At 40.7% G+C, this 16,393-nt stretch overlaps 1 protein-coding gene across 3 annotated transcripts in view; it reads left to right on the forward strand.

Annotated features, from left to right (window-relative positions):
• The window catches only part of VGLL4 (vestigial like family member 4), a 155,100-nt gene that overhangs the window by 66,306 nt on the left and 72,401 nt on the right, over nt 1–16,393 (forward strand). Inside the window, exon 1 of one of the 3 annotated variants that reach the window (XM_082638761.1) lies at nt 7,310–7,905. The exons of 1 other annotated variant lie outside the window; for it this stretch is intronic. In XM_082638761.1, the coding sequence (XP_082494887.1) occupies nt 7,824–7,905 (82 nt within the window). In that variant the 5' untranslated portion in view covers nt 7,310–7,823. Of the gene's footprint in view, nt 1–7,309; nt 7,906–16,393 lie in introns of those variants that run through there. One more of the 3 variants, XM_082638759.1, reaches the window with a different exon arrangement.

Raw genomic sequence — 16,393 nt, forward strand, 5'->3', positions numbered from 1 at the left:
AGAAAAGGTTTCGTTCCTTAAGTCCTCTTTCTTACCACTTAGTGCTCAGTTTGTTTTCACCTAAACCCTCTTCTATGCTTTCCTTCTCTTACAACCTTGTCTTAGTAATTAAGATAATATAAAAAAGTGAGAGTGCCTTGACCAATGAGGTATTTAACAAACATTATCATCACCATTGTTACTGTTACTGTTCATATTATACTGAAGAATGTGCCCATAGATTGCAGTGGGGTCTAGAGATGCTGTTAAACATGGCACTTTTGCACATCCAACTTTTTGGTTAGTTGATAATGTAGATCAAGTTACAGTCAGACTTAACTTTCTTCCTTTGGTACGGTTTTTGATTATTAGTCCCATATCAGGTTAAAGTGATTTGAAAAAATAAATGTGTGGTAAGGAGAAAAATAAACTTAAAAATGAAAGCATTAGTTAAATATATTGGTTACTTAGCATCCTGGAAAGAAGAGGGCAGTTGAATCCATTGGGGGGGACCAAGTAGCCCTGTAGGGTTATTTACCTTTCCTGGTGTCTGTGAAAAAATAATTGTTAGACTTAACATTAAAATATTCCTTGCTTGACAAGTGTGCTAATGAAAGCATTTTATTTTATTTCTTTATTTAAATTTTATTTATTTATATATTTATTTGTGGCTGCGTTGGGTCTTTGCTACCGCATGCGGGCTTTCTCTAGTTGTGGTGAGCAGGGGCTACTCTTCGTTGTGGTGCGTGGGCTTCTCATTGCGGTAGCTTCTCTTGTTGCGGAGCACAGGCTCTAGGCGTGTGGCCTTCAGTAGTTGTGGCACACGGGCTTAGTTGCTCCGCGGCATGTGGGATCTTCCCGGACCAGGGATCAAACCCGTGTCCCCTGCATTGGCAGGTGGATTCTTAACCACTGCACCACCAGAGAAGTCCCAGCATTTTATCTTTTAATAAGTGTCTCGAGAGTGATTTTGATCATTTGGCTTTTATGAAGCAGCTCACAGTTTTGCTGATTCTATTCTAAACTGGTAGTCAACTCTCTAGCAAGTAGAACCATTTAACCTAGTAATTAGCCTGGGCTTCCTACTGTCATCATTTTGCCATCATTATTCCACAAAGATGTTGAGACGCTGCCATAATGAACATTTATGGAGCCCTTATTTTATACTGTGGGGAGCTTTATACCAAGAACTGAAGCTTAGTTTTCCTTTTCTCCAAAGCTTATGGTCTAGTTTGGGGAATTGTTACTAATACATGAAATAATTAGTAAATAATAGAAGACAAAAGCATATGCATACATGTCTACATTCTCTGAAAGTTTAAAGTACAGGGAGTTTCTCTGTGTAGACTGTTTTCCTTAGCTCCCCAGTTTTACTGAGATATAATTGACTTACACCGCCATATTGTAGACTGTTCTTTAGGACAGATACCTCATTATAAACATCTTTAAATCTTACAGAGTTCTAAATAAATGTTTGGAATTTTTAAATCTTTAGCTGTTAAATCTAAATGAAAAGGACATATCATGGTGTTCAAAAATTAGTTATAAATGATCCATTGCTTATGCCTCACCAGGGCATATTTTCTCATATGTCCCTGCTTTTTAAAAAGTGAGGACCTTGCTTCACCCTCACATTGATTATATAAGGAATATAGTCTTTGCAGGTAAAGTAGAAACACAGGAAAATGTAAAAAATGCCACCCCTCCAAGGTAGGCACTGTTAACATTTTGGTATGCTTTCCAATCATTTATTTATTTTTATTTATTTTTTTCCTTTTGACTTTTTCCTTTTCTTTTTTTTTTTAATTAATTTTTATTGGAGTATAGTTGCTTTACAATGCTGTGCTAGTTTCTGCTGTACAGCAAAGTGAATCAACTATAGCTCTACATATATCCCCTCTTTTTTGGATTTCCTTCCCATTTAGGTCACCACAGAGCATTGATAGAGTTCCCTGTGCTATAAGTAGGTTCTCATTAGTAATCTGTTTTATACACGGTGGTGTGTATATGTCAACCCCAATCTCCCAATTCATCCCACCCTCCCCTTCCCCCCGGGTATCCATATGTCCGTTCTCTAAGTCTGTGTCTCTGTTTCTGCTTTGCAGATGAGTTCACCTGTATCATTTTTCTAGATTCCACATATAAGAGGTATTACACGATATTTGTTTTTCTCTCTCTGACTTACTTCACTCTGTATGACAGTCTCTGGGTCCATCCATGTCTCTGCAAGTTGCACAGTTTCGTTCCTTTTTATGGCTGAGTAATATTCCATTGTATGTATGTACCACATCTTCTTTATCCATTCTTCTATTGATGGACATTTAGGTTGCTTCCATGTCCTGTCTACTGTAAATGGTGCTGCAGTGAACATTGGGGTGCATGTATCTTTCTGAATTATTGTCTTCTCTAGTATAGTCTTTTAAATACATGTGTGTGTATATTTCTTTCTGCATATGTGTGTATACTTACAAATACATAAGCAAAATTGGTGTTTAGTGTACATACTATTTTTATATTTTTTATTTGCTTGTTTTCATTTAACATATGTAGTTCCATTAACATATGTTTTGAGTATATCATTTTCTCCTGTCATTATATATATATATATTATTTGCAGTACGCGGGCCTCTCACTGTTGTGGCCTCTCCCATTGTGGAGCACAGGCTCCGGACGCACAGGCTCAGCAGCCACGGCTCATGGGCCTAGCCGCTCCGCGGCATGTGGGATCTTCCCAGACCGCGGCACGAACCCGTGTCCCCTGCATCGGCAGGCGGACTCTCAACCACTGCACCACCAGGGAAGCCCCTGTCATTATATTTTTTAGAAGCAATTATAATGGTTGCATACTATTCTGTCGTTGATATACCACAGTTTTCATGCATTCCCTTATTTTTGGACTTCTAGGTTTTCAAATTTTCATTATTATAAATAGAAGCATGATAAGCATCTTTATGTAATTCTTTGACCAAATCTTATTATTTTCTTAAGACAGAGTTCTAGAACTAGAGTCCAGAGCAAGGAAAGGATGTGAAGATTTTCAGCACTACAGACAGCTTGATGTGTATGTTGACTGCTTTGTAGAAAGGCATTGACTGCTTACACTTTTACCAGCAGTGACACAAATTCCAATGGCAGCTCACCTCACCAGCATTAAATAAGATTGAAATGCTTTCTCTTTTTGTTAATTTGGCAGGTAGAGAATCACTTAATTTTTTTTAATTTGTATTTTTCCTGTTTTTAATGAGGTTGAATAGGCTTGTTTTTAAGAAAAAAATTTTAAGTGTATTTATTTTATCTTTTATTTGTTTATATTTTTGGCCGTGCTGCATGGCTTGCGGGATCTTCCCTGCAACCAGGGCTCGAACTTGTGCCCCCTGCAGTGGAAGTGTGGAGTCTTAACCACCGGACCGCCAGGGAAGTCCCTCGAATAGGCTTTTTAAAACTGTATTGGCCATTTGTGTCTCATGTTCTTTGCTCATTTAAAAATAATTTAGATTAAGTTTTTTCTTATTTTCTATTTTTTAATGTGTATATACCAAGAACATTCATCCTTCATCCACCATAGTATACGTCACAAATATATTCTTCCGTTTTGTGTTTTCCCTCTCTACTTGGTTTTGGTGTTTTCGGATGTACGAAACATAAAATTTGTATATTCAGTCAAATTCTACAGTAGTTTCCTCTGTGACTTCTTTCTTTGATTTAATTCTTTTTCAGGCTTAGAAAATGTTTCCCTATTCCAAATTAGATAGTCTGAACATTTTCTTACAGTTTTTAAAGTTTTTACTATATGACAATATCTGTTTCATTTTTCTTAATCTCTTCCCAGTTCCACCCCAAAAATGTTCTTTGCTTTATGTTTTATTTATTTGTTTTATTTTATTGAAGTAGAGTTGATTTACAATGTTGTGTTAGTTTCAGGTGTACAGCAAAGTGATTCAGTTATATGTGTACATATATATATATGTATATATATGACTCTTCTTCAGGTTCTTTTCCATATAGGCTATTACAAAATATCAAGTATAGTTTCCTATGCTATACAGTAGCTTTATGTTTTAAATATCTGATAGATCAAATTTCTTCATCCAAAAAAACCCAACTTTCTACCTGATTTTTTCTTTTTTTTTTTTTTTTTGGTGGATAAAATTTAGAACCATCCTTCCAGTTTCCTTAAGAAGAATCCTGTTGGTAGTTTAATTATGACAATGTTAGTCTGTGAATGAACTTGAGAAGCACTGACATTTTCCAGCACTTGGAGTTTTTCGGTGGATATGTTGACCATAACCTGAAGCCTGATCAGAATCTACATGAGTTTTCCTCAGATGTGAGGACTTGTGTCCCCAGAAGATTCTGACAGAATCCAGTTGGAGAAACATTGAGTTAGATAATCTGGTATGTGCTGGGAGTAGGGAGGGGAAGATGGAGAGTCTACCTTTGAGGTGTTTTCATCTTAGAGATTTTATTCAACAGGAATTTATTGATGGCCTACTGTGTGCCAGGCTCCTGCCAGACCAACCCTGCAGAGGTACAGAAGGCATAGCCCTTGCTCCTAAAGCCTAGACGTGCCTAGGATGGAAGCATGCCCGTTGGCAAATGATGGCACAGGCCTGGGATTGAGGACTCAGAAGGACGGGGGTCCCACAGGACAAAGGAGATGTGTGCCAAGTCCTGAAGGAAGAATGGGTGTTTGCTGCGAGAGAGGCTGGAAAAGTCTTGCACAAAGAGGGAGCATGTGCACTGAGACATGAAAGAATTTGGTTTTCGAGAGTAACTGTAGGTAGTTCACTGCTTGAAGAGGAAGGTGGATGATGTGGGGAGCTGTGATAGGATAGGTCCAGCCGCAGGGACTGGCTGCCCTGCGGAGTCGGTGGGTGTGGCCGCCACCCTTCAGGGCGGGGCTTCTCTGACTGTCTGCCTGGAAGATTTACGGGACCTAAGATGACTCTGTCAAATTGCTATCAAAGTTTCTACCTGTTTTCTCTCCTTGTCTGTAGCTCTAAGTAGGACCACAGTAGCGTCCAGATCAGTGGGAAACACGCGGTGGGGGCTGGGGATTTTATTTTCCCACAGCTCATTGCAAACACAGGTCAAGGTGTACCTGTGGGCCTGTGTCCACATGGGTGGTTGCCTCTTGGAGAGTGAAAACTACATTGTAAGTGACACTGAGTCATTAAAGGGAAGTTACTAAATATTTTACTTATATCATTACCACCGGATTGTTTGGATCTGGCTAAATCACTGTCCTTTAAAAAGAAGACTTTCCGGGCCTCCCTGGTGGCGCAGTGGTTGAGAGTCCGCCTGCCGATGCAGGGGATACGGGTTCGTGCCCCGGTCTGGGAGGATCCCATATGCCGCGGAGCGGCTGGGCCCGTGAGCCATGGCCGCTGGGCCTGCGCATCCGGAGCCTGTGCTCCGCAACGGGAGAGGCCACAACAGTGAGAGGCCCGCATACCGCAAAAAGAAAAAAAAAAAAAAAAAAAAAAAAGAAGACTTTCCTTCTCAAAATAAGTTGTGTAAAATGAAGTATCTGAAGGCAGGTGATTTTTTTCCCTCTGAGATAAAAGCAGTGGTTCTCAATCTTGGGCGCATGTTAGAATCACCTGGGACTCTTTAAAATCGATCCCAGCACTGGGCCCCACCCCCTCAGATTATTTTGGGGTGCACCCACAGCCTCAGGATTTTTTAAAACTCTACACTGATTCCAAGGTGCAGCCAGCTTTCTCCCGTATGGGGTGTGCTAATGACTCGTAACGTTTTCTGATTGAGAACTTACATCAAAGAATGTAGCACAGTAATTGTTCTCCACAACCAACTGGGTAATTGAATTTGAACCAAAACTATCAGTTGAACTTGAATCTGTACCTAAAGATATTAAGATGAAGTACAATCATATATATTAGATGCTGTAAGAGTTTTCTTCTGACCCTCCCCGTCAAGTACCATCAAGTATTTTAATTACAATTGATGGTGTACATACCTTTCAGTATAGCTTGTTCAGATTCTAGAATATGTAATCTGGCATTACTAAATAGCCTTGTCAGTTAAAGCTTGTGAAATCTCGATTCCTCTCCTGCCTCCTTCACCTGCTGCTATGCCGGTTACTGCTGTTGCAACAGGGAGGCAGCAGTATTGGGTGTTGTATTTACCTCCAAATAGGATTCAGTTAGAACTTGTCATGAACATGCCTGTTACCCAGAGTGCAACTGCTAATCTTTTAACATAGAAGCCCTTGAAATTATTTATCCAGTTCTTATTTTAGAGTATTACAGTGTCAAGTCTTGGTCTACAGTATAGCACACCCCTTGGTATTTTCTAAATCTCCAAATAGCATACAATAGTATTAGTATAGAAACACCTCCTGTGGTGGATTACTAGTCTATTCATGGCGCCAAAATCTACGTGCCATCTCCAAAGAGAAAACTATTTTTTTCCCTTTATTTTGCTAGCGTGCTCTTCATGTGCTGAAGATTCTGAACTTTCAGTGATTTACTGATTCAGTAAATAGCTTTTGGGCACCACTTATGCTAGATGTTGGAGATGCGAAGTTTAAGGCCCAGGTCCTCACAATAAGACGTGACGCGGCAGCATGCTATTCTGTTAGCCTCTAATACACAGATGGAACAGCTTTCCTATGTGCAAAATGAAAATAATTTTATGCCTCCCACCCATCGTGTCAGGTAGGCTTTGTTTTGGGGATATGTAGTCTTACTTCCTTAAACTCTCTCTTTCTCTTTCTCGCTTCCTGTTTCTCCTTATCTTTCTCTCTCCCTCTTCCCCTCCTTATTTTTTAGAAGGCTATAAGGGAATAACACACTCTAAAAGTAGTTCTGCCAACTATTTTGGGAGCCATATACCATTATTTAATCCCTCTGAACCCCAGTTTCCGCTGCTGTAAAAAGGTGATACCATCCCTGCCCTGTTTATGAGTTGTTATGAGAATTATGAGAGAAGTTATATGTAACATGACATCGAAATTTTAAGTATACAGTTAAAGTGTAAATGGACCTTGTAAAACGACTTTTAAAAGAGAAGGAAGGAAAGAAAAGAAAAGAAATATGTGGTATATGTACCACAGCAAAGCACTTTGGGTTTCTGAAACCCAAAAGTGAAGCTACACCAGAGTTAAATTCCATGGAAGTTTGCTTCCATGATGGATTTTTGACTTTGTACTCAGCTCCTGAAAAAGCGACTTCCTGGGTTTTCTCTTCCCTCCTCCGGTTTGCAGCGGCAGGGCTGCTTCCTGTCAAGAGCAGCTCTGCCCCGGCCCCTCCTGCAGACTCTCCACCTCCTGCTTCTCTTTCTTTCAAACACTTAGTACATTTAGAGCCTGATCTTGTGCAGAAAACATCCCTGACATGTGAAGAGCCCCGGGGATTCAGTGAGCATGCTCCGCGCTCCCTCCCGCTGGGAAGAGGAAGCTCGTCCACATACGAGTCATTCCAGGCATAGTCGGCGTGTCAGCGCAGTGAACTCGCAGCGGGCTGTGAGCGGCGCGAGCGCGGCTTTGTCCTAGGAAATGGGCTTCGGGTTTTCCTTCCTTGCTCCTTTCTTACGTCGAAGAAAGACCCGTAAAGACTTCTGAAACGATTTTTAAATGCTCGATTGAGGATCCAGGACGTATACCGTCTGCCCACGAACCCTTGAAGGGTTTTCTGCAAGTTCGATTTTGTGTGCGTCTTTTTTTTTTTTTTTTCACTTTTACTTTGTTTTGATCCGAGGCCGGGCCTCCGTCTTTGTGAAGTTTAAGAGAAGAGCCAGGAGCTGCTCAGCACTAGTTGATTTTGGAAACGTACTTTTTCGGGGCGAAAGCAAAGAGCTGGTTTTCTGTGCTAGCCCAATAAATGCTATTTATGAAGATGGACCTGTTGAACTACCAGTACTTGGACAAGATGAACAACAATATCGGGATTCTGTGCTATGAAGGTAGATGTTCCCTTCTAGAAACTGCTACCCTATTGCTTTGGTCAAGGCCACTCCTCCTTTCCGGTTCTGATTGCCTTCTGTGCATTTTGTTCTCTTTCTTGAGACTTTAGGGTGCTTTGAAAGGCAAGCGGTTCTTAGGTACTGTTTTCAGTACAAAGTTTGTTGTTTGTATCTTAGCCTTCAGGGGTTACAGTGGAGGGGGAGGGGGCGGGGAGGTGGTAAAATATACATTGTTAAAAGTTTGCTTTATGCTTGCAACATACTAACTCCTCACATTTTAAACTCTTTTAAATTGTATTTCTTTTTTCATTTCTGTTGGTGTTTTCTTTAGAGGAGGAACTTCTGGACCCAAGTAAAAAGTTAAACATGCCAGGTTTTCTCTCTCTCTCACTCTTTTTTTTTTTTTTTTGGCTTTCATACTTATTTTAAACATACACTATCTACATACAGTATTCCTGTTGTAGTCCAACAGCCAGCAAGAGCTTTGGATTTTCCTGTAGAGGGGAACAGAAAGTTACAGTGCGTTTTTGTGTTCAAGAGCGATTGTCCCAAACAATGAAGAATTTTTCTATTCAGTTTGGGGGCCTGGAAGGGCACCCATGTCACAGAGCACAGACTGGCTCTTTGTCTGATTTCCCATTTCCTGTACAGCTCTGGGAGAGTTCTGACATTGAAGGATGTTCCCTCCACACTCCTGTCCCTTGTGGAAGTGATTGCACAACCCACCAACCAGAAAGCTAAATTAAAAAAACAAAACAAAAAAAACCTCTGAAATCTTATCACTTATTACCTCCTACTAAACCATGAGGTATTTCCCCACTGCCCTGTAGTATTTCAAGCTGTCTCTATTAGTAGTAAGAAGAGAAAAGGGAATTTCTTAATCCAACATTATCTACGTGCGATTTGAAAAAGTGGTAATGGTCTGAGTCTGAGTAGCCGGAGACACATCTCCGGGGGAATTCAGCTTGGCAGGGGAAGTGTTTTTTGTTGTAACCACATACAAATCAAGGAGACATCTCCCTTCTGATTCAGCAGGAGAAGTTTCCATGTCTCTGCCTATAGTGAACTGAACATTGCTCTAGAAAGAGAAAACATGGAAGAAACTTGGGAGGGTGAGCCGATCCACTTGTATTTTTCGTGTAAAAACTTTAGCCCTGTTGCCCAAGCAGTCAAAAACTTACCCTTTCCCCTTCAAGGAAAAATCTCATTCTTATTGTTTTTTATTTAACTTTGTGGATAAGAATCTCATATTTAAAGTAGTCTTTTTTTTTTTTTTAATCCCACTTGTTCCAGGAATGCGAATTTTGGTGAATTGCTTTCTTTGAATCTGCTGCTTTAGGTATCATCCTGTTTCTAAAGTCACTCATTTAAAAGGCAGACTTTTTTTTTTTACACCTGTATTGGAGTATAATTGCTTTACAATGTTGTGTTAGTTTCTGCTGTACAACAAAGTGAATCAGCTATATGTATCCATATACTCCTATATCCGCTGCCTCTCGAGCCTCCCTCCACCCTCTCTATCCCACCCTTCTAAGTGTCATAAAGCACTGAACTGATCTCCCTGTGCTGTGCAGCTGCTTCCCACTAGCTATCTATTTTACATTTGGTAGTGTATATATGTCAATGCCACTCTCTCACTTCGTCCCAGCTTCCCCTTCCCGCCACCCCCCCCCCGTGTCCTCAAGTCCCTTTTAGAGTGGTCTAAGCAGCAAGCCACCAGGCGTGTTTCCTGTGAAATTAACATTGCAGTTAGTTTAAAAGAATTTTTTTTTCAGTGAACAAGGAACTGAAAACTTTTAAGGCACTTTCTGTTGGATTGTCTTTGTCATTGAGTAATAAGATATTTTCAAAATAAAACAAAGCATAATAATCAGCCTGAGAGAGGAGTATAGGGATTATTAGGAGATTGATACCACATTAATTTTTTATGTCTGCAGGTGGTGAGGAAAAGCTTACGGAAAGCTTGTCCAGGTTGATCTGTTGTTTAGTAGGTACCATACACGAGAGTGGTCTTCTAGGCTCCCTCCTTAATTGGGAGGAAGAAACTTTGATTCTGAAAGTTGAGTAGATGTGTGGGATGATGTGCTGTAGTCTGTTTGGTTTAAACATCTGCTGCTATTTTCCTTATTATGAAAGTTAACATTATTTTAACGCCAAAATAAATACACAGGAAATGAAGAAAAGCACAGCAAAATCTGAGTGGTGTTTATAGTGGGTTGTTTATGTCCTAGTGGTTTTCTCAGTGTAAACATTGCACACATCTGCTCTGAACTCAAAAGGGTGTTTAGAAGATGGGCATAAATCTTAGATAGGATTTTTTTGGGGGGGAGTAACAAAAGTTGGAATAGTTATTGTTCCTTTTAAGTCCAACACTTTGAGAATATTCGTATTAAATCTCTCAGCTCACCAGCATTCCAGGGAAGTTATTTGCAAAATGGAATGTACAGTTGGTGGGCAGTGTTTGATTTCACTTAGGGCCCAGGCATGTTTCACGTCTCTTAAAAATAAGGGACAAAATAGTTTTCTGAATTTTTAGTTTTAAGAAGGTAAGATGTTGACGGTTATTATTCTCTAGGCTAGTTGTACTCTTTTCCTTATTTGTATTAGAGGTCTACTCCACAAAATAAACCATGTGTCTGCCCCATCTTTCCTCAGCCTCTCTAGGAACTTATACACAAATAGGTCTTTTTTTTAGCCAATTCTCTCATAGCATACAAGGTCTTCCTAAAACCCCACATTTAGGGTAGACTCCAGATGGCTTAGATATGGAGTCTGCTTGGTGTCTGCTCCTGACTTTCACCATAGAAATCCACAAGCATAACAGAAAAGAGAATTAAGGAAAAAAATGAACCACAAATAGATTTGGGGTGGGGACCTTTTGGGATAGGATAAGATGATTGGCAAAGGGCAGGAAGAATCTGCATTTGGCTAACTTATGGAAACTAATTACCTTCATTGGTGATAAGCCAATTAGCAGAACTCTGCTTGGGTATTAATGTGTCTTTTCAAAAATCTCTGGCTTATTACTGAAATTCTCAACAGTTAGCCAGTTCATCATTCATCACCCTTCCTGCTGTATGTTCAAATTATACCCACTTGAATCCCAGTTTTGCCTCTATGTCCTTGAAAAGGAGCCTTCATTTTTTCCCCTCTGAACTCCTGAGAATGCGCCACTAGTAGACTGAAAGCCTCATGAAGGCAGGGCTTTGTCCTGGTCACTGTATCCCTGAGTCCTGGCACAGTGCCCGGTGTGGCTCTCAGGAAGTGGTGGACTCAGAAATCAATGAAATCTTTCTGTCGGCAGCTGTGGTCGCTACTGTATAATTTAGCACTTAATTTTATACTGTCTCATGTTCTCTAATTATCTAATTATTGCAGAGCTATCCAGGGCCTTAGATATAGCTAATACATTTGCCCTGTTTTTGCCAAGAAAACTGAGACCTAGAGAGATAAATTGTCTGTCCAGGTTTATTCAGAAAGTTTGTAACAGAATTGAATTGAGCAAAGTGGTTTCAGTTAGTCTGTGAGTCTTCTGTGCCATACTACCTCTCCAGAATTATTTGATGTCTCGCCTCCTTAATTAATCATCACCTCCTTGATGTTAGGGGCCATGCTCTGTCCCGGGGACCTTCACAGCCCACGGCACAGGGACAGCATCTTGGATCACGATGCACAGTTGAGTCTGACCTGGATTCTTCTTTGCTCTGAAACCAGTTGTTGGTCTCGGTTCCCAAACTGTTGTGATAATCAGGGAAGACGGTAATCAGGGCCCTAGGCGAGGAGAGTCGTCGGAATTCGCTTTCCTTGCTCCTTTGGCACGTAGCTGCTTAACTTTGCTGTGACTGCAGGGGAGGAGGCCCTGTGTAGATGCCAGTCACAGAGAGTTTCCTCAGGGGACCAGGGAGCTGGTTCGACCATGGACTTTTCTCAAGATGGCTGATAGTTCTATTTACATAATTACTTAGTGCTGAAAACTTAGGTCCTAATAAATGTACTCACGGTTGGCCGTGCTTTAAGCTGCTGTTAGTGATACTTTAATTATGGGTTAAGAGCCATTAAGGTGTAATTTGGTAGAAGAATTCCCCCCTTTTAATTTAATGGTATGATTTATATTGGGAGAAAGGAAGAATAGATTGTATCTTCAGATCTTCTGAAAGTTTAAGAGAAGAGCATTATAAGTTCCTGGGCTTTTAGAGCTGTTCATTGTTTCAGAACTTAATTATCACTTGTTTCATCACAGGCTACATATAAATGAATTTTCTGGAATTGAAAGGAAAATGTACAAAACAAGGGTGGTTGAGTGGAGTGAGACCCTGCTAGGGATGTGAGCAAGGCCCATGCCCGGCTGACGGATTTCTTTTGTTGTCTGCCAGTTTAACCAGCAGCAGTTTAATGGAGTCCTGGTTTCATTGTTCTTTGTCTAATGAGCTCAGAGGCATCAGGAAACTTAGGAGTGTCGGGTACTAGTGAGTTGGAAAGGGCACAGAGCAGAGCCGTTTTGTACTGGCTGTATTCTGTCCCCAGCCCCGAACATCAAGTGACTGGCTCTTCACCCAGGGGTGAGGTAGAATATCTGCAGCTGTTTTGCTGTGGAAATTCATTTTACTGTAGCTTTTAATTTGTAGGAGAGGGTCGGGAGTGAGGGGGGAGGGGGGAAGGAGGGATGGAGAGAGAGGGGGTGGGGGGGAGAGGAGGAGAGGTTGGGAGGAGCTTGGTTAATAAAACAAGCCCAGGTGAACCCAAGAGCTCTCCTGCGAGGACCTGGCCAATATGTATTCCTTCTATCTGCAGTTTGGGAGGGAAGGTGTGATTATCCCCTCCTTCCTTCCGGCTCCCCTCCCTGTTTCTCTACCCTTTTCTGGAAGGATTATTTTACTTGGCTGTTTCTTGGAACCTACACTAGCTTTGTTTTGAAGGCGGATTTCTCTTCCTTCCTTCCTCCTTACTTCACTGTGGTCCGCAGGGCCTTCAATTCCTAGGGTGTTTGGATTTGTCGCTGTGAAGGAAGATTATTTTAAAAACACACCGTAAGATATAAAGACATTCCCCCTCTGCATGTGAGAAGATTCAATACCTCTCCTTAATAGTTTGGTTCTGCTTTATTGTGAGGATGTTGCAGAAAACTGGGTTTTGTCGTGAAGAAATTAGATCCAGATTTAGCACTTCTGCATGTACACAAAGATATAAAATCAGTCTTACCAGGGATTGTTTCTGACTGTATCTGTTTTATCTCTCTGTATCTGCACGTTTATTCCGTGACTGTTTATATTTAGTGGTATCTATGTATATACTGGGCTCCTTGGAGCTGAGCTCCAGCCTTCCTCAGCAATGTCAGTTTGTCTTACAAAATAGTCCCTCTCCCTTTTATTTTTTAATGAACTCATACATCAGCCGCCCCCACCACCCCCCACCCCGGCCCAAAAAAACCTTCAACCACTTTGTTTTAAAAGTGTCTTTAAGAGTCTGAAATTTTTATTTTCTCTCGTTTGCTTTCTTTCTCTCTGCCTTCCTGAATGTTACATGTTCTACTAAGTTCTAAGGGATTATTGCCATCAGTTTGCTTTCTTATCTTGCCTTTTCTGCATTTTCTTTCTTAGAATTCTGTAGATTGTTTTAATTTCAGGGTATTGTATACAGGATATGTTTTAATCCTAACAATGTGAATCACTGCTAGTTGAAAGAATGTTTATTTATGCTAAATAAAATAGAAAATCTCTTCTGAAAGTTGTCTTCAATTTGTGGCTATTTATATGATCTTTTCTGAACTCTTAACATTTCACCCATCTATTTGCAAAGAAGTCTGTAAACATAACAAACTGAAAAATATTTAGTAAGTGATTGGAGAAGACTCAGTACTGTGCTTTTGTAACCCAGTATCCATTCTCTTAAACATGTATGGAATGCCTCTGCTCTGCTAAGGAATGTGTTAGGTCTTGGGTTGATCTTTCTCTGTCTGTGTCTATCTGTCTCTCTCTGTCTCTTAACATTTTTTATTATGAAACATATATAGACATAAAAGTACATAAAACATATGTGTAATTTATAGTTAAAAAATAATCAACCTTGTAATCATCACCAGGTGAAGAAGTATTCAATTGCCTCCTTCAAGTATTCTCTCCCAGTCAGAATTCCTCCCGACCCCAAGAGGGCGTCGCAGTTGTAACTTGCTTTTCTTTATATGTTTACTACCTATGTGTGCCATTCTAGACAAATTAGCTTAATTTTGTCTGGTGGGTTTTTTTTGTTTGTTTTTTTTGTGGGTTTTTTTAGCCCTGTATAATTGGATTTATCCTGTAAGTCTTCTCTGTGTCTTGTTTGTGAGATCTTTTAAAGTAGTGGCCATGTCCTAAGAGGTTGTCTTCTCCATATGAAACCTGTTTCTCGGGTTGGGGGCGGCTTCACCCTGGAACTTTCGCGGTTGTCCCAGCCTCCCTTTTCACTCACCTGCTGCTCCCCTGTTAACAGACGTGGTTTGCTTTGGTCTGAACTTTTTTTTCAGTCAGTATTTTGGTCACAGTCTTCACCACTGTTAAAGCCCACCAGCATCCGTGTATAATGGAAAATTGTGTGTTAGAAAAATTCTGCCCAGCACAGATGTAGAAAACAAACGTATGGACACCAAGGGGAGAAAGTGGCGGGGGGGGGGTGAGGGGGTGGGATGAATTGGGAGATTGGGATTGACATGTATACACTGATGTGTATAAAATGGATAACTAATAACAACTTGCTGTATAAAAAAATAAATAAAATAAAATTCAAAAAAAAATTCTGCCCAGTTTCGGAGAGCGCAGAACTGGGGCTGGGTGGGGGGACACTTCTGGAGATACATAGGTTAATTAGGGTCTGAACAGAAACTTTAGTTGTGCATTAATGAGCAATTTGCTTAAAGGCTGAGACTTGTTACAAGTCAACTTTGTCGCAGCGCCAGGTTTATTTGGATGGTAATCCAGGGACTTTTAGATATACAGAAAAAGCTTAAATTGTTCCAGTACTCAAACAATACTCTGCATTGTATAGAGATGGCTGCTGGAGAGCAACAAAGAGCTGAAACAATAGTCGGCCTTATGCACCATCTAAAATTATGAATGAAGAAGGATCATCCGTATGTATCACTCTTGGTGTTTATATCTGTTTTGCATGAAAAGAGTTGCCTGTTAATTCTTCTTGGCTAATGATTAGATTGTAATAGAGTGAATTCCAGAATTTAATGCTTTGATGCAGATGCTTTCTGCCGAGCAGTTTAGCACAGTGTTCACCCTCCCTCACCTTCTGCTGGACAGAGCCTGTGCTGTTTCCCTGTTAACAGTCGAGGGAGTGATGAGTGCAGATTTCTGCATGTTTTCCCCCCTTTGAAAACAAACACATCTTCCATGATGTGGCAGCCCTATTAAAGTGACAAGGCATTAATTTAAAATTTTATTTCATTGTCGGCAGCTTTCTCCTGTACCCATTTTCTCCCTTTCTTACTACGCGTGTCCTTTTAAACTATTGTTTTTTTGATGAGCAACTGATAAACTGTTGGCTGGCCCCACAGAGAACCCGTGTTTTATTTCCCTGCTGAAAAGCTCTGACCTCTTTGCCAGTGCTTAAAATCACCCAGGAGAGTGATTTGGGTAGCTTTTTAAAGAAATATGTAATAGCAGCTATAGTACCAGGCTTGAAGTTCTATTGAGTGGAGGGTAAAAGGGATGGAAAGTAGTAGTCATTCTCGGTGTGAAACCTGTGTAAAGTTCTGTAACACTGCCCCACTGAATTCCCAGTTGGGAACAATTACCACCAACTTCTGGAGATGACGATGGAGCCCTTTTTCTGTTAGAGGCTTTATTGCAATAAAGAGAGGGAAGCGGTAGAGTGAAGTAGAATTCCAGGACTAACAGCAGACATCAAATATTGCTCTTAGCGTCCAATAATAAGTATAACACATAAAATATATATATACTGTATACATATATAAATATATTTTTACATGTTCTCTCTGTATAAATATATAAAATACACACACATACACACGTGTATACCATACATGGTTCTATATTTTGTTCGACAGAGAGAGAATGAGAGGGAGCCTTCTTGTAGAGTTGGAAGCATCCTTATGTACCATTTAAGGAGAAAATAGTGGAACCGCCACATCTCCTAGGCTTTCCTGCCTGCAGGCTGTTCAGAATCTGACTCCATCCTTCCTTCCTTTCCCCTAGGCTCAGTGAAAGGCTGGTTCTTCTATTTATGCTCCCAAGTCCCTACCCTCTGACCTCAGGGACTTATCAGTGATTGGTTTCTTTTCTGATTTCCTTTCTTCCTCTTCTTGGGTCTTTCTCTTCATCATGTGCTTACGCACAAGTCTCTCCCAACTTTTTTTTTTTTTTTTTTTTTTTTTTTTTTTTGCGGTATGCGGGCCTCTCACTGTTGTGGCCTCTCCCGTTGCGGAGCACAGGCTCCGGATGCGCAGGCCCAGCGGCCATGGCTCACGGGCCCAGCCGCTCCGCGGCAT

Source organism: Mesoplodon mirus (genome assembly GCF_964341445.2).
Source record: "Mesoplodon mirus genome assembly, chromosome: 12".
NCBI classification, from domain to species: Eukaryota; Metazoa; Chordata; class Mammalia; order Artiodactyla; family Ziphiidae; genus Mesoplodon; species Mesoplodon mirus.